Source organism: Xenopus tropicalis, chromosome 6, assembly GCF_000004195.4.
Source record: "Xenopus tropicalis strain Nigerian chromosome 6, UCB_Xtro_10.0, whole genome shotgun sequence".
Lineage (NCBI taxonomy): Eukaryota > Metazoa > Chordata > Amphibia > Anura > Pipidae > Xenopus > Xenopus tropicalis.
In genome coordinates this window covers 7,085,784-7,109,047 of record NC_030682.2, presented here as the reverse complement: position 1 = coordinate 7,109,047, position 23,264 = coordinate 7,085,784, and the positions used below count along the sequence as shown (strand labels likewise).

Below are 23,264 nucleotides of genomic sequence, written 5' to 3'. Positions count from 1 at the left end.
CTGATTGTTAGTAGGGGAAGTCATTGTATCATGCAATACATAGGGGTAAACTTATCACGCTGTGTATAAAGTGGAGTAAAGCATTAACGGTGATGTTGCCCAGGGCAATTAGATTTCAACAGTTGGAAAACCTAAACAAAGCATCTGATTGGCTGCAATAAGCAACACCAGTAATGTTTTACTCCATTTTTTACACAGTATGATAAATATACCCCTCAGTCTTTTAGCGGGCAGCAGCTCTGCTGCCAACTGCTGTCTCCTAATCATAAAGGTCAATTTAGCACCTAGTACTGGTGTGTGTGTATATATTTCTGTGATCATTGGCCATTTGAGAGATTTTTTTGGTACACAACATGAAAACACACCTGAAATACTATTTAGTTACAGGCAAAAGCATTTAATTTGTCTTAAGCTGTTCTCTTCCATCTGCTGTCTCTCCTCTTGATTCCCTGATATGACTTCTACCAACAGAGGAGTTTTCCCGGGTGCGGGAGGAAGTGCCGCTGGAGCTGGTGGAGGCTCACATCAAAAAAGTGCAAGAAGCAGCCAAAGCTCTTGGGAAAGTGGATCCAACGTTTGGCTTGGAAAGTAGCTGTATAGCGGGCACTGGGCCGGAGGAGCCAGAGAAGCAAGAGAAGCCTTGTGAGTTGGTGCCAAAGATTTTCATGAGGAAACCACCTCTAACTGTAACTTTAGATCTGTACTATTGCAGTAATTAACACCTCAGCATTAATTACTGTAAGCTGATCTTCATAAAGAAGCCATTATCCAGAGAAATTCTAGTTAAACAAACATATTTGTATACACGGATGTATTCCCGCAGTTACACCATCTGGCCAGTGGGGTCAGCCTTGAGCCATATACCCTTCCCAAAATAGTGGGTTTTGATGGCCATTTGGCAGGGAATAGCCCAGATAGTGCCTTCATCATATGTAAGCTTAGTGGCATTGGGGGCATTGGAGATGTGCAGAGAGTTTGTGTAAACAACTTATTTACACATATGTTGGTTTCTTGTATATGGTGCAGGGCAGTAGTTCATAATACAGTTCCTGTTATCCAGACTGCTTGGGACCTGGGATTTTCTGGATAAGGGATCTTCCTGTAATTTGGATCTCCATACATTAAGTCTGCTCATTTAACCATGAAATAAACCTAATAGGGGTATTCTGCCCCCAATAAGGGGTAATTATATCTTAGTTGGGATCAAGTACAGGTACTGTTTTATTATTACAGAGAAAAGGGAATCATTTAACCATGAAATAAACCCAATAGGGCTGTTCTGCCCCCAATAAGGGGTAATTATATCTTAGTTGGGATCAAGTACAGGTACTGTTTTATTATTACAGAGAAAAGGGAATCATTTAACCATGAAATAAACCCAATAGGGCTGTTCTGCCCCCAATAAGGGGTAATTATATCTTAGTTGGGATCAAGTACAGGTACTGTTTTATTATTACAGAGAAAAGGGAATCATTTAACCATGAAATAAACCCAATAGGGCTGTTCTGCCCCCAATAAGGGGTAATTATATCTTAGTTGGGATCAAGTACAGGTACTGTTTTATTATTACAGAGAAAAGGGAATCATTTAACCATTAAATAAACCCAATAGGGCTGTTCTGCCCCCAATAAGGGGTAATTATATCTTAGTTGGGATCAAGTACAGGTACTGTTTTATTATTACAGAGAAAAGGGAATCATTTAACCATTAAATAAACCCAATAGGGCAGTTCTGCCCCCAATAAGGGGTAATTATATCTTACTTGGGATAAAGTTTTCTGTTACACATTTTTATTATAACAGACCCAAGCTTGCTCTTATATTGTGTCCCAGTGCTCTTGTTTGTTTTTTAAAGGCTTAGTTGTACCAATTTACACATTTAAGAAAACATATTTTGTGGTAGAAGAATTCAGATGCTGGAAGCAAAGTAGCAGGGCATTGGTTCCTCTCATCACCATATAGTTATGAGTTTAGGCATGAACTGGGACCAAATAATAAGCCTAATATGTCTTTGTTCCCTGCAGCCGATGCCCCTGAAGAGGAAAAGATGGAGACTGAAACAGCTGAACCTGCACAGCAGGAGAAAGTGACTGTAAGTGATGTGAGAACTACACGTTGGGAAAAGGTAGTTTGCGGGTTTTTTTCCATCCCCCTTTCCAGTTGTGTTGGCAGTGACAGTTGTTATTGCTATAAGGGGCACCATCCAAACAATGTCATTGCCATTATGCTCTCTCCCCATAGTCTTCTCTTAATGTGTACAGCGGGATGGTACTTGAAAAAATAGAATAGAAAATTATTTTTTGCCTAATAAAAGAAAACACAATTCTAAGCAACTTTGCAATATACAATCATTACAAGTTTATAATATTATTTTTATTTATTTGTACATATAATTGCTATTAGAAGCAGTGTTTGCCTGTCCCTTTCTATTCCCTGTATTGGGGGCTCTGCCTGAAACAGTGTAACACAAGGCAGCAGCCTGACAGACCTGACTCGCTGGGGGAGACTGACCCCTGAAACACTGTAACACAAGGCAGCAGCCTGACAGACCTGACTCGCTGGGGGAGACTGACCCCTGAAACACTGTAACACAAGGCAGCAGCCTGACAGACCTGACTCGCTGGGGGAGACTGACCCCTGAAACACTGTAACACAAGGCAGCAGCCTGACAGACCTGACTCGCTGGGGGAGACTGACCCCTGAAACACTGTAACACAAGGCAGCAGCCTGACAGACCTGACTCGCTGGGGGAGACTGACCCCTGAAACACTGTAACACAAGGCAGCAGCCTGACAGACCTGACTCGCTGGGGGAGACTGACCCCTGAAACACTGTAACACAAGGCAGCAGCCTGACAGACCTGACTCGCTGGGGGAGACTGACCCCTGAAACACTGTAACACAAGGCAGCAGCCTGACAGACCTGACTCGCTGGGGGAGACTGACCCCTGAAACAGTGTAACACAAGGCAGCAGCCTGACAGACCTGACTCGCTGGGGGAGACTGACCCCTGAAACAGTGTAACACAAGGCAGCAGCCTGACAGACCTGACTCGCTGGGGGAGACTGACCCCTGAAACAGTGTAACACAAGGCAGCAGCCTGACAGACCTGGAGGAGACTGACCTTTGCAATATTGTTTAAAAAGTAACAAGCAGGAGTTCAGCAAATGCTGCTTTCAATAGCAATTACATTTACATATAACGTTCAAAGCACTGAAAATTTTAAATTAATTAATATTAGAAAGTTTCTTTAGAATTATGTTTTCTTTTATCAGGCAAAAACTTATTTTGGGGGTTGACATGCTTTTAGTAGCTGAGATAGCAAGGCAGGGTGCTACAGTTTGGCCATTACAGATTGTAATATAAAAACCAAACCCAATAACCCGGCACTAGATGATTTGTTGTAACCCATGTTCCCTTAAATGCAGTAAAATTTAAATTTTTCTTTCTGCCCATTATAGGGTTAAGAACAATCTTATGATACAAAAAAGTGAAACCCTTCAATCCCAAACCAGCACTAGGCTAGGATGTGTTTGTCAGAGCCCATATCTGCTTCAATCTGTGTAGCTTTCTGCCTCTGATAGGGTCTTGTACACAGATATGATTTTCCCTGTGTGTTGACAGAATGAGGTTAAAATTGAAAAGGAAAGTGATGCGGAGAGCAGCGAGAAACCCGAAGTGGAGAAGAAGCCGGCGGAAGAGGATGCTGAGCCTGCAGATAAAGAGAAAGCTGCGGGTAATTAGAGACTCGCAAACAGAGCTTTTAGGGTTTCAGCTGCATAAACATTGCCCTTTCCACATAAAACATTATCTGTATTGAAAGCTTGGGCCTATTTATGTTAAAGGGGTGGTTTACCTTTTAAAAAGAGTTTTTTGGGGTCAGTATCACTTTCTGTTAACTTTTAGTATGTTATAGAATATCCTATTCCTACAAACTATTCATTTTCCCATCTTTTTTTTTTTTTTTTTTTTTAAACCACTGCCTGATTGCTAGGGTCAATAAGATACTAGCAACCAGATAGCTGCTAAAATACCAAATGAAGAGCTGCTGAACAAAAAGCAAATAACTAAAACACCCATTGCAAATTCTCAGAATATCAAAGTCCGACATCATATACAGATGCTGCCATGATATTTATGGGGCACTTTTTATTTCTAAATGACACTGTTACACAGCAAATAATTCCCTCTGCCATTTAACCTTTTATTCTTGTACCAACAAATGTATTTGTAGCTGTAATATTGGTGTGTAGGCGCCATCTCAGTGCCTTGTGCCTGAGTCTGAGCTTTCAGCCAGCGCTACACATTAGAACTGCTTTCAGCTAACCTATTGTTTCTCCTACTCCCATGTAACTGGAGGAGTCCCAAGCCGGACTTGGATTTCTTACTATTGAGTGCTATTCTGATACCTACTGGGAGCTGCTATCTTGCTCCCTTCCCATTGTTCTGCTGATTGGCTGCTGGGGGGGGAGGGGGGATATCACTCCAACTTGCAGCACTGCAGAAAAGTGTGAGTGAAGTTTATCAGAGCACAGGTCACATGGCTGTGGCACCCTGGGAAATGAAGAATATGGCTAACCCCATGGGATAAACAGATTACAATGAAGGATTCTGCCGGAGAAGCTCTGTTAACTATTTGTAACAAATATGTTTTCCCATGACAGTATCCCTTTAAACATAGACTTAACATATTCATCATCATTTTTACACTTCAGCACTGGTTTACTTATATGCCTGCTCTCCGGAGCCCTGGGAGATGTGTAGCTCATTGCGCCCAGTAACTGTTTCTAATTTGCTTTCCCTCAGAGGAAGACACTGAAGACAAAGAGAATGAATCCACGAAGGAAGCCGACCCTGCAAAGAAGAAAGCAGAGAACGATCTCTCCGAGGCTAATGTGGCAATGGCTGCGGCCGCTGCTTTGGCTTCTGCGGCCACAAAGGCCAAGGTCGGTGCCTCATATTTAGCCCCATTCTAATCTCTGATCTGCTTTTCATTGGCAGACCTGTATCCCTTTAATATCAAATACTCAATATGTCTTGGTTAATAATTGCCCGGCTTATTAGCGATATCACTTCAGCCGCTTGTTTTTGGCCTCCCCACAGCATCTGGCAGCAGTGGAGGAACGTAAGATCAAGTCCCTGGTGGCTTTGTTAGTAGAAACTCAGATGAAGAAGCTGGAGATCAAGCTGAGGCATTTTGAAGAACTTGAGACCATCATGGACAGAGAAAAGGAAGCAGTGAGTATTAGTGGCGGATTCCATTGGGCTTACACTGTTACATAATGCAAGCTTGGCCCTTTCCCTAGTAACCAATCAGGGTTTTGCTGTATTCTAACTGCTAAAGAGCAACAAATACCATTATTTTCTTTAGTTTTTGCTTGAATTATATAAGAAACCTTCACTTGCATTGTTGTCCTCACCCAGAGAAGGTGACGTATAGGATAAACGGAAAAAAAAAACCCTAACCCTGTAGGCAATTATGAATAATATACGGTGCTGGTTTCCCTTTGGGCTAAACATTAACCCTATCTGTAACAATGGCCCCTTTATTGGAGCTCCCTGTAGATCAGGGGTCCCCAACCTTTCTTGCTCATGAGCCACAGTCAAAAGTAAAAAGACTTGGGGAGCAACACAAGCTCCATATGTTCATGGAGGAGCCAAATAAGGGCTGTGATTGGCTATTAGGGGCACCTATGCGCCCTATCGGCTTACAGGGGCTTTATTTGGTAGGAAATCTTGTTTATATTCAACCAAAACTTGCCCCCAAGTCAGGAATTCAAAAATAACTCCCTGGTTTGGGGGCACTGAGAGCAACATCCAAGGGGTTGGGGAGCAACATGTTACCCCTGAGCCACTGGTTGGGGATCATTGCTATAGATCCTCTCAGGTCCCTGTCTGGGTTTCAAATGAGGGGTGGGCGTGTTCTAACGGTCCCTGCCAGAAGCACAGTAGGAGGGGGAGAGCCAATCACAGCCCTGCAGTCACACAAGCACAAACAGGCTTCAGTTCCCTATCAGGTCAGCCTAGCTGCTGATTGGTTCCTATCCTACAGTGCCTCCAGCCCCCCTGCACAGCCTGGGAAAGGAGGCAGCAGGAAGTGGGCAGGGCTAGTGGGGTTTTTCGAGAAATTTTCAACAAATCAAACTACCGTTTAAAGCCCATTCCTTCTGTATTTAGATGAGTACAATTCATTGGCACAATATTGTTTTTCACACAATAAGACCCTCAAGTTTATATCTTCTGTGTAAGCTGAGAATATCTGCGCTTTGGTCAGATTCCATTAACATGTTGTGATGTGTTTCCTGCTGTTGTCGATGCCCTTATGACTCTCTCCAATTTTAGCAATGCCCATAGGGTGCAGAACCGCGGTGCCACGTTTGTCGCCACTGATTGCTTTAGACAGGCTGCAGTCGAGTTGCCATGCCAGTTTCATCCTACGCGTTTTGTGCTGTTCCCTCCGGGCAGAGTTTGGGTTTAGAAGCTCAGACAATGTCTGTACTGAATAAGGCGGTGGGTTGGGGGGGAGGGGGAGGGTGCTAGATCAGTACCCAGCTGTTTGTATTCAGGGGACATTAGGAACCCGGCTTATGGCTTCTCATGAGATAAACGGCCAGTGGGGTCCCTCGCTCGGGCATTTCACACATTACTTTCATATGTGGCATTACGCAAACACATATCCCTGTGTAAAAGCGACACTGAGGGACCTGTCACCCTAAGAAATAATTCCAAATACTTTTCTCAGGTTAGTTGAGTATAATAATCTTTACTTACACTGTATACATTATTATTATTATTGTTCCCTTCAGTCTTGGAATTTACAGTCACAGCCAGCAGCCATTTTGTATTCACTGTTATTAAGGCAAAGCTTTGTATCCCCCCCCCCCCCCCAAAAAATGGCATTTGCCATCTAGGTGATATCTAGGAAGTGCTTAATGGAAAGTAAAAGTAATTGACAGCTCAGATTTTTAATTACTTTTACTTTCCATTAAGCACTTCCAAGATATCACCTAGATGGTGCTTTTTGATAGGAAGTGCTTTTACTTTCCATTATGCACTTCCTATCACCCATTCCTGTTTTAAAAATGTATTTAAAAATCTGAGCTGCCAATCATATATTGCCTGCCCCCGCCTCTATACCTCCAGCATAGGAAGTGTTTTTTGATAGGAAGTGCTTTTACTTTCCATTAAGCACTTCCTATCACCCATTCCTGTTCTAAATGTATTTAAAAATATGAGCTGTCGATCATATTGGAAAGTAAAAGCACTTCCTATATATGATTGGCAGCTCAGATTTTTAATTACAATCATATATTGCCTGCCCTGCCTCTATGCCTCCAGCATAGAGGCGGGGCAAGCAATATATGATTGACAGCTCAGATTTTTAAATACATTTAGAACAGGTATGGGTGATGTCGTGTTCATGCTTAGTTCCGCAAATGATTGGTCCTTGTTAGGGGACACAATCAGGACCCCCCCCAACCCATGACTCTGCTTAACCAATCGCTTTCTTTGTTGCAGCTGGAACAACAGAGGCAGCAGCTCCTCAACGAGCGTCAGAACTTCCACATGGAGCAGCTGAAATATGCCGAGATGAGAGCCAGACAGCAACTGGAACAGCAGCAACAGCAACAGCAGCAGCAACACCAGAACGCCCAAGGCGGGTCTGCAGGGCCCAACATGGCTCATGTAGGAGCACCGAGCCTTCCCGGAATGATGGGCCACCAACCGCAGCAGCCTCCTCCATACGGGGTTCACCATCAGATGCCTCCTCCTCACACCTCACAGCCAGGCAAGGGTATTTTCTTTTCCTGTAGCGCTGACTTGGGCAGGTAACTGGGGCACATTACACTAAGGTTTCTGATATTGGGCCTAATCCGTTCAGTGGGTTATGAATGGTTCAGTTACCCTTTAGTATAATAAACACAAATTATCAAGGCATATGGGAAATTTCTGATAAATGGGGTTATCATAATTCTTTTGGCTTTGCCTCTCCTGCTAACGAGCGCACTGGGCCGTGGCTAAAGGCGGCTTCCCATAGGCGCTGGGTGCTCACCCCACTCCTCCGTGCCGGCTGCCGTAACGCTTCATCGCTCCCGTCCTCTCGCTGACGAGAACTCGGCATGACAGGCGCTTGATTTCTCGCAGCAGAGTATTTGACATTTTTACTGCGGTGCTGCTGCTTCCTGGGCGGAAATGGGAAATTATGCACGCTGGCTAAGCTGCCCTGTGTGAAACCTTAAAGGGAAACTAACCCCCAGAATGAATATGTAACCAACAGTTTAAGTGATCTATTAAAGAATCTCCCCAAACTGGAATATATATATCAGTAAATATTGCCCTTTTACATCCTTTCCCTTGAGCCGCCATTTAGTGATGGGCTGTGTGCTCCCTCAGAGATCAGCTGACAGGAAGTGATGCAGCTCTAACTGTAACAGGAAGTAGTGTGGGAGCAAAAGGCAGAACTCTGCCCATTCATTGGCTGATGGGGCCTAGCATGTATGTGTGCCTTGGCTTGTTTGTGTGCACTGTGACTCCTATGATCCCAGGGGGCGGCCCTTAGTACCTAAAATGGCAGTTTCCTATTTAGGATTACCCAATGGCACATACTACTAAAGTATATTTTTATGAAAATGGTTTATTTAGATGAAGCAGGGTTTACATATGAGCTGGTTTATGGGGTATAGTTTCCCTTTAAATAAATGGCATGTCACCTGGTGCTGGGTTTATGTGCCCGGCAGCTGTCGGATCAGTAACAGATCAGATTCTGTATCCGGTGGGTTCCAGCCTGAACTGCCTGTAACCTATTAACTTGTGCCTCACTCTTTTCACGTATTTACGTGTTTCTGTCGGGCCGGGCGCTCTGCTTTGCCTGTGGCTCTGCACTGTGGGTTACGACTCCCCAAGCATGAAGTATAACTGCAGCTCTCTTACAGGTCAGATGCCGGGGCCAAGTTCCATGATGACTGGACCTCCCATGCCAGGCCGCATGATGCCTAATATTCTTCCACCTAGTGGGCCTCACCCGCCGCCCCCTTCTGGTATGGCTGCTCTGCCCCCCGGCAGTATGATGGCATCCCGCCCACCCATGGCACCTAATGGCATGTGTAAGCTTACTGATTTCTCTAACTCTCTGGCAGTGTAACATCCCCGCCGCTTGCTTGTGCTTCCTCACCGCTTGCACTCACCTCAACGGCTTCCATTATTATTAACCCTTCGTAACCTCCTAAATATCATTCATTGTCTAGTGTGTAGCGTAAATCCATCATTACAGCAACCATCTCCGCTACAAACCACTAGCAGCGTTCCTCTGTCTGTGTGAAGAGACGTCATTGGTTACATGGTGAGCCGACCTGTCTGCAACGGATTGTGGGCAAATAACCTTTAAAATAAGGGGTGGTGCCAAGAAGCTCCACCAGGGTCAGACTGGACCGCCGGGACACCGGGAAAAATCCCATTGGGCCCCGGCGGCACAGACCCGACCCTTGCCGGCGCTCTCCCTCCCGACCGCTTCTCCCCTGACGCGTCAAATTTACGCATTAGGGGGAGGAAGTTGGGTGGGGGGCCCCTGTGGGGGAGGGGGGGGGGTCAGGGGATGAGCTGAGGTGGGGGCACCTGCAGGGCCCCTGGGACAGGAGCCCCGGTGGGCCCTTCACCCCCCCCCCCCCCCCCCCCCGTCCGACCCTGAGCTCCACCCATTACACATTTCTGTTACAGGGGTTAGAAACCCAAAAACAATCTTGCCTAATCGGTGAAAATGTAATTACAGGCAATAGGGATGCACCACATCCACTAAGTTTTGGGCGAATACTGAACCGAATCTCAATCTGCATATGTAAATTATATCCATGATTCGGCCTTTTTCGGTAGGATTTGGATTCGCCCCCAAATCCACGCTCCTGGCTGAACTGAATGATAAAAACCATGTGATTTTCTGTCCTGTACACACACAAGCTGAAACGGTTACCCTGTCCGTAGCCTAATTGGGATTCAGTTCAGTGTTCGGCCGAATCATTTACAAAGGATTCCGGGTTCAGCCGAATTCGAAACAAGTAGATTTGGTGCATCCCTAATGTAAATCGGGACAAGGAGGGTGAGAAATGTATATCTTCCTTGTTTCGGTGACAGTCACATGATTTGGATTCGGATTCAGTTCCACCAGAGACACTAACACGGCCAAATCCTGAACTGGATCCTGGATTCTCTGTATTTTCTTTTTACAGGAAACCTTCATTCCTCATTTTCACTGGTTTTAAGGTTATTTTGAAAGTATTATGATGGGACCTGAGAATAAAGGCCCCCATACACGGGCCGATTGTAGCTGCAGATATGGGTCCCTTGGACCGACTCGGCAGCTTATCGGCCCGTGTAGGGGCAGGAACGAGGGGCCTGAAATTGGGCAGATATCGATCGGGCAGGTTAGAAAATTCAGTCGGATCGGGGACTGCATCGGCTCGTTGATGCGGTCCCCAAACAGACTGCCCCACTGCCGCCAATATAATTAGATAGTTTGGCCCCAGGACCAAATGAACGAATTAGCCTACATGCTCCCCGATATCCCCCACCCGTAGGTGGGGATTTCGGGTGAAAATTCGCTCACTTAACGTGTATGGGGACCTTAAGTGTGTGTAGGATTGTGGGAAGGGAAAAGCTGGGTTTCCGGTACATTGTTTCAAGACTCGGCGAATGAGCCGGCACTACAGTGGCTTGCAAAAGTATTGGGCCCCCTTGAACTTTTCCACATTTTGTCACATTACAGCCACGTGGGGTACACGTGAGAAGTGGAACGAAAATCATACATGATTCCAAACATTTTTTATAAATAAGTGCAAAGTGGGGTGTGTGTAATTATTCAGCCCCCTTTGGTCTGAGTGCAGTCAGTTGCCCATACACATTGCCTGATGAGTGCTAATGACTAAATAGAGTGCCCCTGTGTGTAATCTAATGTCAGTACAAATACAGCTGCTCTGTGACGGCCTCAGAGAAATCTGTCCATAGGCAACTATTAGTCGGGCACTGCACAAAGTTGGCCTTTATGGAAGAGTGGCAAGAAGAAAGCCATTGTTAACAGAAAACCATAAGAAGTCCCGTTTGCAGCAAACATGTGGGAGAAGGGGCTCTGGTCAGATGAGACCAAAATGGAACTTTTTGGCCAAAATGCAAAACGCTATGTGTGGCGGAAAACTAACCCTGCACATCACTCTGAACCCACCATCCCCACTGTCACATTTGGGGGGGCAGCATCATGCTCTGGGGGGGCTTCTCTTCAGCAGGGACAGGGGAGCTGCTCAGAGTTGATGGGAAGATGGATGGAGCCAAATACAGGGCAATCTTGGAAGAAAACCTCTTGGAGTCTGCAAAAGACTTGAGACTGGGGCGGAGGTTCCCTTCCAGCAGGACAACGACCCTAAACATAAAGCCAGGGCAACAATGGGTTAAACCCAAACATATCCATGTGTTAGAATGGCCCAGTCACAGCCCAGATCTAAATCCAATGGAGAATTTGTGGCAAAATCTGAAACTGCTGTTCCCAAAGGCTGTCCATCTAATCTGACTGAGCTGGAGCTGTTTTGCAAAGAAGAATGGGCAAGGATTTCAGTCTGTAGATGGGCAAAGCTGGTAGAGACAAACCCTAAAGCCTGGCAGCTGGAATTGCAGCAAAAGGGGGTTCTACAAAGTATTGACTCAGGGGGCTGAATAATTACGCACACCCCACTTTGCACTTATTTATTTGTAAAAAATGTTTGGAATCATGTATGATTTTCCTTCCACTTCTCACGTGTACCCCACTTTGTATTGGTCACGTGGAATTCCAATAAAACTGATTCATGTTTGTGGCTGTAATGTGACAAAATGTGGAAAAGTTCAAGGGGGCTGAATACTTTTGCAAGCCACTGTATGATCCGTATCGTTGGCAATGAGAGTATTTGCTTATTCCCAGCGGTCGCCTGGCTGTGATGCCCATATGGCAGAACCTGCCCAGCACTTGCAGTTAGGCAGAGGAGCTTACCTTCTCATTGTGCCAGTGCATTGGGTGGGCTGCCCTATATGCAGAGCTGGCACCGCTGCCTATTGTTACTAACGGGTTGAGTGACGGAACCCGTCCCCCCGGAACCCTGATGATTCTAATGGTTTTATTTGCTGAATGTTAAGCAGCTTTTGCTCATTATCTTTCAGATCCCGGCCCCCCACCACCCCAGCCGCAGGCGCAGCCGGCTCCTCCCCCTACGGACGGCCCGACACCCCCTCCCATGGCACCTCCGGCCACGACTGCACCGTAGATAAACCACTCAGCGAAGTACTTTTAACCCTACGAGGAGACTGACCCCGACTGACTTTTTGTATCTGAGTGATGTGTTTTTATACAGCCTCCCTCTGTTTAATCTCATTATTTGCCCAATTAAATGGCCAGTTCTTCAGCCACTCACATATTTCCTTTTTATTCCTCTCTGGTATTTATAGGGGAGGACAGAGCCCGCGTCTCTTCTTATTTCTGGGGGTCTAGACGGTTTCTTTCTTGATTGGGATCCTCCCTTCCTTCTTTGAGTTGCCCCTTTTATGATTTAATGAGCCATTAACCCTTTCTTGGGTTGTTTTTATAACCGCGTGTGAACATTCCATGTCCCTAATGGTTTCTGTATGTTCCGCGTTAGTTTTCTGTCTTCTGATTTTTGTGACACAAAGTGGGGCGGAGCTCACTCTGCTATAAGCGACCTGGTTGGCCGGGTTTTCCCTTTACTTAGCCCTCTGCTCTGTCCTCTATGGTACTTAAGCTGTCCTGTACTACAACTCCCAGCATCCTTCAACACTAACGCTTGGGATGCTATCGTATAGGCCAACCTGCCCTAGACAGTGGGGGGGGGGGGTTCAGTTCTAGGTTCTATTTGTACGACTACTCGTGCCATTTGGTTTAGAGACGCTCGCTGTCCGTACTGTCGGGCAGTGCATTATGGGAAATGTCTGTTAGTCTGAAATCTACCTCTCCATTGGCTGTGGAAGCTTGAACCTTTCTCTGTGGCTTTCAGGGGGTGATTTGTTTTTTTTGTGTTTTTTTTTTTTTTTTTTTTTAAGAATAGAGAATTTGCAGATAAGCGGAATCTGCGGTTTTTGGGGGGGTTTTTAGCATTCTTACACTGTAGGCAGAGTTGGCCTTTAAAAATGAAATTGGTTGTTAGCAATGGGTACATATCAGTCTTTATGTTCTCCCATAGGGACCCTTGTACTGTGGGGAGGGCCCCCCCAAGCCCCCTTACCCCTGTCCCTTTTGCTTTTTATTCTCTAGTTGGGCAGTTACTGTACTGATTGGCTCCTTGCACTCAAAGCATTCTGGTACCGGTGCCCCCCCTACTGTTTCATAAATGTGTTGCCTTTTTATCTTGGGGTTCTGCTGATTAACCAAATCCTGCCCAGTTTTGTTAATATGTTACCTGTTACACGGTGTCTCTCAGCTCCACATGAATTGTACATGAACTCTTGGTTCTCAGCCGCCCCGATTTGTCAAATAAAATGTGGTTTCTTTTGTAGAAAGAACTTCACGCCTCTCTCATTATTTATTCATTGTTTAACCCCTTGGAGTCCATTTATAAAGGGTTAATCTATTTCTAGAAAAGCTCAACCTCTCGTGCCCGTTGCATAGGGAATGCAGCCTGGGAGTGAATGGGTTACCGATGGGAACGGGTGTAATGGCACTGCCAATACTGGACTCCATTAACCGGGCTGCAGAACCAACGGCCTTTCCTCTTAAAGTCACAGCAACATTGGGCAGAAGGGGAGTCCGACTGAATATGGAGCATTAGGGAGGCCTCACTGGTCTTGGAACAAGTAAATCCAAGGTCGGTAGGAATGTTTGTCCTTCCATAAGGGGCCACAGGATGGCACGGAGGAGATTCCATCATTACAGGAAGGGTTAATTTGCTGCAAGGAGGGGCTTTCTGCATCCTGCGCCCAACTGCTGCCTCTTTATATGAATAATGGTATTAAAGGGCAAGCAAACCTGGTGGCCACTAATAAATCTCCACAGTCAAACGTACATTATTGGCTGCATCGATACCCGCTACTTTATAGGTCAGTGGAACCCAATAAACACTGATTGATCAAGCAACCTGCTCTCAGGAGCTTTCTGATAGGCCGGGCTGCTCCCTATCCAACTGTATATTCACTCATCTGAATCGGCTAATGCCGTCCTGCTCCTGTAGCCCCACAGAGTGGCTGTTTGGCCACGACTGAGTTGGGTTTTGCCAGCCAATGAGCTGAGCATGGTATTGTGCCAGTGTACCACTAGGTGGCGCCAGGCAGCTCTGCATCTACACTGCCCCTGTCTCCTATTTAGGGTTTTTTTTTAATTTTATTTCACCCCCCCTCCCTTCACTGGCTCAGTGTTGGTGCATTAAATCAGTGTAAGCGCTTTCTAATCTTATCCCCAGTACTAAATAGTGTCACTAATCTGCAGTAACACCCCGACCTGTGATCTCACTGTCACCCACACTCCCACTGCCACTCCGTCCTAATTATACAGATATGTGCCATATGCACATTCTCTCTGCCCCCCCCCCCCCCCCAACATATTCTTTTAACTACGTCTGTAACCTTGTTATGGGCTAAGGGGGCCCAGCCTGAAGGCCAGTTAGGGGGGATTTGGGGTGAGTGCTTATTTGTGCCCTGGGTACCCCTGGAACTATAGCAGGGTGACTGTTACCCCAATGTTTCTATATATCTGTAACCTTGTTATGGGCTAAGGGAGCCCAGCCTGAAGGCCAGTTAGGGGGGGATTTGGGGTGAGTGCTTATTTGTGCCCTGGGTACCCCTGGAACTATAGCAGGGTGACTGTTACCCCAATGTTTCTATATATCTGTAACCTTGTTATGGGCTAAGGGGGCCCAGCCTGAAGGCCAGTTAGGGGGGGGATTTGGGGTGAGTGCTTATTTGTGCCCTGGGTACCCCTGGAACTATAGCAGGGTGACTGTTACCCCAATGTTTCTATATATCTGTAACCTTGTTATGGGCTAAGGGGGCCCAGCCTGAAGGCCAGTTAGGGGGGGATTTGGGGTGAGTGCTTATTTGTACCCTGGGTACCCCTGGAACTATAGCAGGGTGACTGTTACCCCAATGTTTCTATATATCTGTAACCTTGTTATGGGCTAAGGGGGCCCAGCCTGAAGGCCAGTTAGGGGGGATTTGGGGTGAGTGCTTATTTGTGCCCTGGGTACCCCTGGAACTATAGCGGGGTGACTGTTACCCCAATGTTTCTATATATCTGTAACCTTGTTATGGGCTAAGGGGGCCCAGCCTGAAGGCCAGTTAGGGGGGGGATTTGGGGTGAGTGCTTATTTGTGCCCTGGGTACCCCTGGAACTATAGCAGGGTGACTGTTACCCCAATGTTTCTATATATCTGTAACCTTGTTATGGGCTAAGGGGGCCCAGCCTGAAGGCCAGTTAGGGGGGGATTTGGGGTGAGTGCTTATTTGTACCCTGGGTACCCCTGGAACTATAGCGGGGTGACTGTTACCCCAATGTTTCTATATATCTGTAACCCTGTTATGGGCTAAGGGGGCCCAGCCTGAAGGCCAGTTAGGGGGGGATTTGGGGTGAGAGCTTATTTGTGCCCTGGGTACCCCTGGAACTATAGCAGGGTGACTGGTACCCCAATGTTTCTATATATCTGTAACCTTGTTATGGGCTAAGGGGGCCCAGCCTGAAGGCCAGTTAGGGGGGGATTTGGGGTGAGTGCTTATTTGTGCCCTGGGTACCCCTGGAACTATAGCAGGGTGACTGTTACCCCAATGTTTCTATATATCTGTAACCTTGTTATGGGCTAAGGGGGCCCAGCCTGAAGGCCAGTTAGGGGGGGATTTGGGGTGAGTGCTTATTTGTGCCCTGAGTACCCCTGGAACTATACTGAAATTAAGTCCCTGCTCCAAAGAGCTTACTATCCAAGCCAATTCTTCCTACTGAGTTTAGTGCAATATCTGAGTGTACAAGCTGTGACCCCAGGGGATCCCCAGGCAGTAGGAGGCTTAGGTTGGCCGGGGCCCGTCCCGCTGCTGGATGCTAAGCCCGTTGGCCGGCAGGGAAGGCTTCTCGCTTTGTATGAAGGGGAAGGAATCTGCTTTCCTCGTCAGTCCCTGGCAGCTGCTCCTAAATAGCAATAAAATCTGCGACTCCTCTTTCCACTGGAAATCCTCAGCATTTCTGCAGGTTTAACCCCTTCTTGGCCTCTGGAACGGTCTCTTGTAGCAACCAGGGTAAGTAGTTAATGTTTGTTACTGTGCCCCCCTAACCCACCCACCGGATAGACAAGTCCCAGTGCCAGAGTTGGGTGCTTCTCCCACCAGTCACTAAATGCCAGCAGAGAATGAGCCCTGTGTGCCATTTGCACTCTCCTGTTATTTCCCTATTATGGGAAAGGCCTCGGGCCTCTCAATTGGGCAACTGGACCCCCAGTTAAGGAATAATATAATTGCCCCCCAATGTCTGCACATTGAGTTGCTGAGAAGCTATTGCAGGGCAGTGCCAAGACCGCTTTCACCACTTATTCCCACCAGGGGGTGCTGGCTCATTAGAGACTGTGGGTGAGGTTTGGGGGCAGCTGGGGGCTTCCTGCTAATGGGAAATATTGGGCCAGTAGTGATGTCTTCCCTCAGCAGCAACCAATCAAAACCTGATTCTGTAGACGTTACGGTCACTTCAGGAGCAGTGAATGTAACCCCTCCTTCCTCTCTGGCAAAGTGACAGCAGTACTGCTTTGCTTTATGGCAGGGATCCTATGGAAGGAAGGGTGTTGTTTCTATTTACTACTAAGACTCCGTTACGTTGCTAGGGAGTGAGTAAGGGGAAGGGGATAAATGGAAAGAGGAGGGAGGGCTGAAGGGGGAAAAGAGAGAAAAACAAAGGAAAAATAAAAGCATTTGTCCAGAGAAATGTGAGCTCTTGGCTGTGCCAGGCCTGAGTGCCAGTTACCCGGGGTGGGTAATGCCAATGGACATATTTGACATAATGAGTGTGTCTGTTCCTGTGCCAGCCCCTCGGTGCTATAAATGCGTTGGGCGCCAGCCGGAGATTATGGGCGGATAATGTTTCTCGCTGGGGGCCCTGCGGTGTCAGGAATGTGCCGCTGCTCTCACAGAGAAATGGGGATTCCATTGAGGCAATAATGATATATCATTGGGAGAAAGTTCCACTGAGGGTTGAGCCTTGCAGTTGGGCATTATGGAATCTGCAGAACTCCCAGAATCCCCGGGAGGCACCCAAAGCAGACACTGGATCCATGGGTGCCCGGGGTTAATCAGCATGGCCATAGGCTCACCAAGTCGCCACCCACAAGCCATGCTGGTAACATACTGGCCAAGGGCTAACTCAAGTGGCCATGGGTATTCCCAGCATTCTGGTTTAGCCAACAACATCACAGAGCACCATTGTGCCTTTCATGCTGCTCCCCATGATGGCACTAGGGGGCGCACTCACCTACAGTTCTATCCTCATCCCCTGGCATCTAAACCATGGGTGATTTTAGGACAGATGCCTTAGGGCTCACTAATAAGTGCTAATACACTGTGCTCTTTATCCCACAATGCAACGTTCTTACCCAGAGTTCCAGGATGACTGTATTAACCCCATAATTCCCCCCTTGATGCATCATTCCTGTTGCTGGAGGTGCATCTCAGTACAATTACACATGATTATTTTTTCTTTCTGCTGTTGCACTACATCTCCCAGCATCCCCTGAGGGCCAGGACAATTCATCATTACATGGCTTCTAATTCCCTGCACTCAGTGCCCTTCCCAATCCTCAGCTCCCCCCCCCCACCCCCCCAGGGTGAGCCCAGAATGGGGAGTAAATGTAAATACTATGCACTGACCTACATATGTAGATTTGTTTCCCTTCCATCAAGCAGCCGGGGGGGTTGGGGGCTGCGTATGGGGGGGGGGGGGGGGGGGAGCGTGCCAGCCTGGCTCAATCCACTCATTCCATTCCCCTCCCTGAGTCTCAATGCAACAGACAGGAAAGGGTTATTCCTACCCCTGCTGATAGAAGTGGGGGTACAACGGGGGGCGCTGTGCATCCCCCAATCCTGGCCTCTTCTGCAATATTGCTTGTGCTGAACCCCTCCACTATAGTGCCGGGAGTGCTTGTGCCCCCCACTAGGGCAATAAAGACTATTTACCTACAGGGTCTCCTCCACAGAACTACAGGGCCCTACAGAATCCCCCACTCAGTGGGTAAGTCCATTAACTGGAATTTGGGCACCCTGGCTCTGAGTTATCTCTCCCCCACCTACTTGGGGCTCATTCATAGGTGCGTACAGCCACGGTCTGGGAGTCTGTTGCCCCGTGTGCCCTCTTGACTGGCTCTTCATCCTGGCACCCGTATTAGACTGGCACCAGTCCCCTGTGCTGCCCGACCCGCTGCAGTGGGCCAAAAACAAGGTGGCTGCTCCAGTCCCTTCCTATAGGGTAATAAAAGTCACAGAAATTGTGTAAAGGCCTAGCAACCAATAGTAACCAATCAGCAGGGAGAGTTCACTTATCTGGTTGGTTGCTATGGGTTACTAGACCCCCTAATGCCTGTGGTCTGGCCCTCTGCACTCCCTCTCCAAAATGATAATTACGTTTTGTTCTTTCCATTTCTCAAAACGGAGCCAACCAAGACGTTTGAGATACATAGTTCAACCACAGCCGCAGGTCTCTAGAATATAAGACATAAAAAACAGTCCAGTAACCCATGGCAACCAATCAGCAGTTACCTTTGCACAGCCTAGAGCAGTTACATTGCTGGAACTAATGCCTGATTGGGTGCTGTAGAGCTAAGGGACCCTACACAGTACTAGTGGCACCCTGCTGGCATTGATGTGGGCATTCTGAGCTTCTGGTGGGCAGACAATGGGCATATAATGGGCATACAATGGGCATCCCCTGCTCATAGCCAGGGCTGGCCAGTGCTTCAATGGAGAAGACCCTCTAGCCTACTTGTGGCAGTGATTCTGCCCCCACTTTTGCCCCCGGTGTTGCACCCACCATTCCTCCCCTCGGCTGAGGGACGGGGCATTTATTTCAGCCCTAGGGCAGCCCATATACATAATAATAGCCCTGAGCCCGCCTTGTGGCCCCTCTGCCTGGGACTGTAGGCTCCATAAGGGCCCAGAGCAGATGCTGCTGGGAACCTAGTGGTCACATGATGGCAGCCATAATGGCACAGACTGGGCATCCCATAATGGCACAGACTGGGCATCCCATAATACCACTGAGGATCCAGAGATTCCATCACCCTGAGAGAGAAAGGCCCCATCTGCCTCCTTATCATTCACATCACAGGGTCCCCCTCACCCCCTTCCCTTTATCTCTCTAATCAGCTGCCCCCCCCTGCCCCCCCCCCTGCCCGAATTTACCCTCTCCCCTTCCCAAGTGCCGATTCCCAAGGCGCCTTTCTTTGCTGCCTGTGTGAATGGGATGAATGGAGCCGTGTGAATGGCCCTTGTTTGGAGCTTTGAGAAAGAGCTGCGGCACACAGGGTACATTGTCTGGGGGCTCCGAGACCCCCGCACCATTCAGCCCCCAGTCTAGAGCCCCTGCCTCCCCCAGCACAGAGTAGCCCCCCGCTGCCTCCAGGAGATGCTGATTTATACTGTAATATGGGGCATTGATGATCCCAAGGGGCTATTGATGATCGTAAGGGGCTATTGATGATCCCAAGGGGCTATTGATGATCGTAAGGGGCTACTGATGATCCCAAGGGGCTATTGATGATCCCAAGGGGCTATTGATGATCGTAAGGGGCTATTGATGATCCAAAGGGGCTATTGATGATCCCAAGGGGCTATTGATGATCCCAAGGGGCTATTGATGATCGTAAGGGGCTATTGATGATCCTAAGGGGCTATTGATGATCATAAGGGGCTATTGATGATCCCAAGGGGCTATTGATGATCCCAAGGGGCTATTGATGATCATAAGGGGCTATTGATGATCCCAAGGGGCTATTGATGATCCCAAGGGGCTATTGATGATCCCAAGGGGCTATTGATGATCCCAAGGGGCTATTGATGATCATAAGGGGCTATTGATGATCCCAAGGGGCTATTGATGATCCCAAGGGGCTATTGATGATCCCAAGGGGCTATTGATGATCCCAAGGGGCTATTGATGATCGTAAGGGGCTATTGATGATCCTAAGGGGCTATTGATGATCCCAAGGGGCTATTGATGATCGTAAGGGGCTAGTGATGATCATAAGAGGCTATTGATGATTGTAAGGGGCCACTAATGACCGCAGGGGCTATTGATGATGCTAAGGGGCTATTGATGATGCTAAGGGGCTATTGATGATCATAAGGGGCTATTGATGATCATAAGGGGCTATTGATGATCCTAAGGGGCTATTGATGATCCCAAGGGGCTATTGATGATCCCAAGGGGCTATTGATGATCCCACGGGGCCATTGATGATCCCAGGGGCCATTGATGATCCCAGGGGCCATTGATGATCATAAGGGGCTATTGATGATGCTATGGGGCTATTGATGATCGTAAGGGGCTATTGATGCTCATAAGGGGCCATTGATGATCATAAGGGGCTATTGATGATGCTATGGGGCTATTGATGATCGTAAGGGGCTATTGATGATCGTAAGGGGCTATTGATGATCCCAGGGGGCTATTGATGATCGTAAGGGGCTAGTGATGATCATAAGAGGCTATTGATGATTGTAAGGGGCCACTAATGACCGCAGGGGCTATTGATGATGCTAAGGGGCTATTGATGATTGTAAGGGGCCATTGATGATTCCAATGGGCTATTGATGGGGCTATTGATGATTGTAAAAAGCTATTGATTATCCTAAAGGGCAATTGGTGATCCCAAGAGGCTATAAATGATCATAATGGGCTATCAATGATCCCAAGGGGCTATTAATGATCACAAGGAGCTACTGATGGTTGTAATGGGCTATTGATAATCCCAAGGGGCTATTGATGATCGTAAGGGGCTATTGGTGATTCTAAGGGGCTATTGATAACACTAAGGGGCTAACAGGTGTGACCAGTGTGACTGTGTCTCTATCTTGTCCTACTGGGGGGGAAGAGCTGCCTATGAGGGAGCCCAATAATATTGGACTTGCCCAGGATGCCCTTTATACATGGGTGCAAAATACAGATCATCTCCCCTGAGCTGTGGGGCACGGGGTGGGGGAACCAAAATACGTTTGCTGGGGGCTCCATTTGTCCCACAAATCCCCTCCCCTGTCTCACCTTCCCTATTCTCTCTGATTTCCTTGGGCCGGGAGCCTCATACATAATGGCCAGTAGCCAATGAAAATGGCCAGTAGCCAAGCAACACAGACAGAAGGAAGCCATCCCTGGAGCGAAGGCTCGGATGGCAAATGAAAGAGACACAGGCAGCTGCGGCAGATAAAGGGTAACTATACAGAGAGGGGGAGACACCCCAGCACCCCACTTATGGCTGGGGCCACGGTAGGAGGACCAATGTAATACAGGAAGGCCAGGGGCCCCGTGTTCCCCACCACATTCATCCGCTGGTGCTGTCAGCCCGGAGGAATAATTCCAGAAATGTTAATGACAGGAGATGATTAAGCTTTGTATAAACAACACCCCCCCCTGCAGTCAGCACATGGTGGCACCCCCTCCCATAGGAAACACAGCTGGCGCTGCTTTAGTGGAAGGTCCTACCAACACTGCCGGGGGGGGGGGTGGCATTTCTGTCTATTCTTCCCAGCAGAATAGATGAAACTCTTTCAAGTTCGGTGGGAATTGTTAGTGGGATCACTGAGCCCGGCCCCGAAGTCTCCATTGCCATTGGCTGGGGCAGCCGACGAAGGGCCCTTGTTTCTTATTGATCTTTTGTTGCTTTTGTGCTTTGCCTTATTGTCCTGCTGAATGGGGGGATCGTATCCCCTGCTGGGGGGGTCTCGCTGGAGTAGGGTCTCCTCCTGGGTAATCATGATGGATTTGTGCCTATTGTGACGTCCACGCACCCCCATGGGAATACATACTGACCCCAATGGGCCCCAATAACCCTAGGGGTAAGGTAAAGTCTTCATTCCCTACACTAGGGGGCACCAAAGTCAGCATAACGTCCTACATTTAAACACCTAGGGGGCATCTGACAGAGCCCCCCCACCTGTGGGTTCTAGCCCAATAATTAGGCCATGAAAAATCATTAGGGTAATTAATTATAGGGTAAGTGTATATATACCCCTGTACTGCTTCCCTCAACCCCCACCAACATGGCTGTAAGGATGGAGGGGAAAAAGAGGTCAAATGGGGAATAGAAGAGGAATAGGGGGAATGGGGGGAATGGGGGGAATCGGGGGGAAGGGGGAATGGGGGGAATGGGGGGGAAGGGGGGAATGGGGGGAAAGGGGGGAATGGGGGGAAAGGGGGGGAAGGGGGGAATGGGGGGAAACGGGGGAAAGGGGTAGGTCTCTGGGAGCAATGAGACACCCATGGATGAGAATAGAGACAACTTGCTCTCGGGGGAGAGTCCCAGGAGAGGCGAGGAGCAGACAGGGATCTGGCGAATGTCTCTGCGCAGTAATGACTCTCCCTCGCTGAGACAGCCTTCCCCACGTGAGAGCAGAATAGAAACCTTCTTGCACTGGGGGTTCCCTCCTGACTCGTTTCGTGCCTCCATATTAGCTCTGTCATCTGCTGTTATTGGCAAATGTGGTTGCACAAATACTAGAAGGACTACAAATGTTAATTAAATAAAGTATACTGATCTCACCCTGCCCTACTGTCTCCATCTTGCCCTACTGTCTCCTTCCTGCCCTACTGTCTCCATCTTGTCCTACTGTCTCCATCTTGCCCTACTGTCTCCTTCCTGCCCTACTGTCTCCATCCTGCCCTACTGTCTCCATCTTGCCCTACTGTCTCCTTCCTGCCCTAATGTCTCCATCTTGCCCTACTGTCTCCATCTTGCCCTACTGTCTCCATCTTGCCCTACTGTCCCCATCTTGCCCTACTGTCTCCATCTTGCCCTACTGTCTCCATCTTGCCCTACTGTCTCCTTCCTGCCCTAATGTCTCCATCTTGCCCTACTGTCTCCATCTTGCCCTACTGTCTCCATCTTGCACTACTGTCTCCATCTTGCCCTACTGTCTCCATCTTGCCCTACTGTCCCCATCTTGCCCTACTGTCTCCATCTTGCCCTACTGTCTCCATCTTGCCCTACTGTCCCCATCTTGCCCTACTGTCCCCATCTTGCCCTACTGTCTCCATCTTGCCCTACTGTCTCCATCTTGCCCTACTGTCCCCATC

General features: G+C 48.0%; 1 protein-coding gene across 1 annotated transcript in view; it reads left to right on the top strand.

Moving 5' to 3' along the window:
• smarcc1 (SWI/SNF related, matrix associated, actin dependent regulator of chromatin, subfamily c, member 1) overlaps positions 1-13,525 on the top strand; it is a 30,572-nt gene extending 17,047 nt beyond the window's left edge. Inside the window, 10 exon segments of the mRNA XM_002942718.5 lie at positions 472-642; positions 2,024-2,091; positions 3,623-3,734; positions 4,805-4,944; positions 5,102-5,236; positions 7,517-7,787; positions 8,932-9,102; positions 12,173-12,189; positions 12,192-12,300; positions 12,303-13,525. Of these exon segments, the coding sequence (XP_002942764.3) occupies positions 472-642; positions 2,024-2,091; positions 3,623-3,734; positions 4,805-4,944; positions 5,102-5,236; positions 7,517-7,787; positions 8,932-9,102; positions 12,173-12,189; positions 12,192-12,300; positions 12,303-12,457 (1,349 nt within the window). The 3' untranslated portion in view covers positions 12,458-13,525.
• The last annotated feature ends 9,739 nt before the right edge of the window (positions 13,526-23,264 follow it).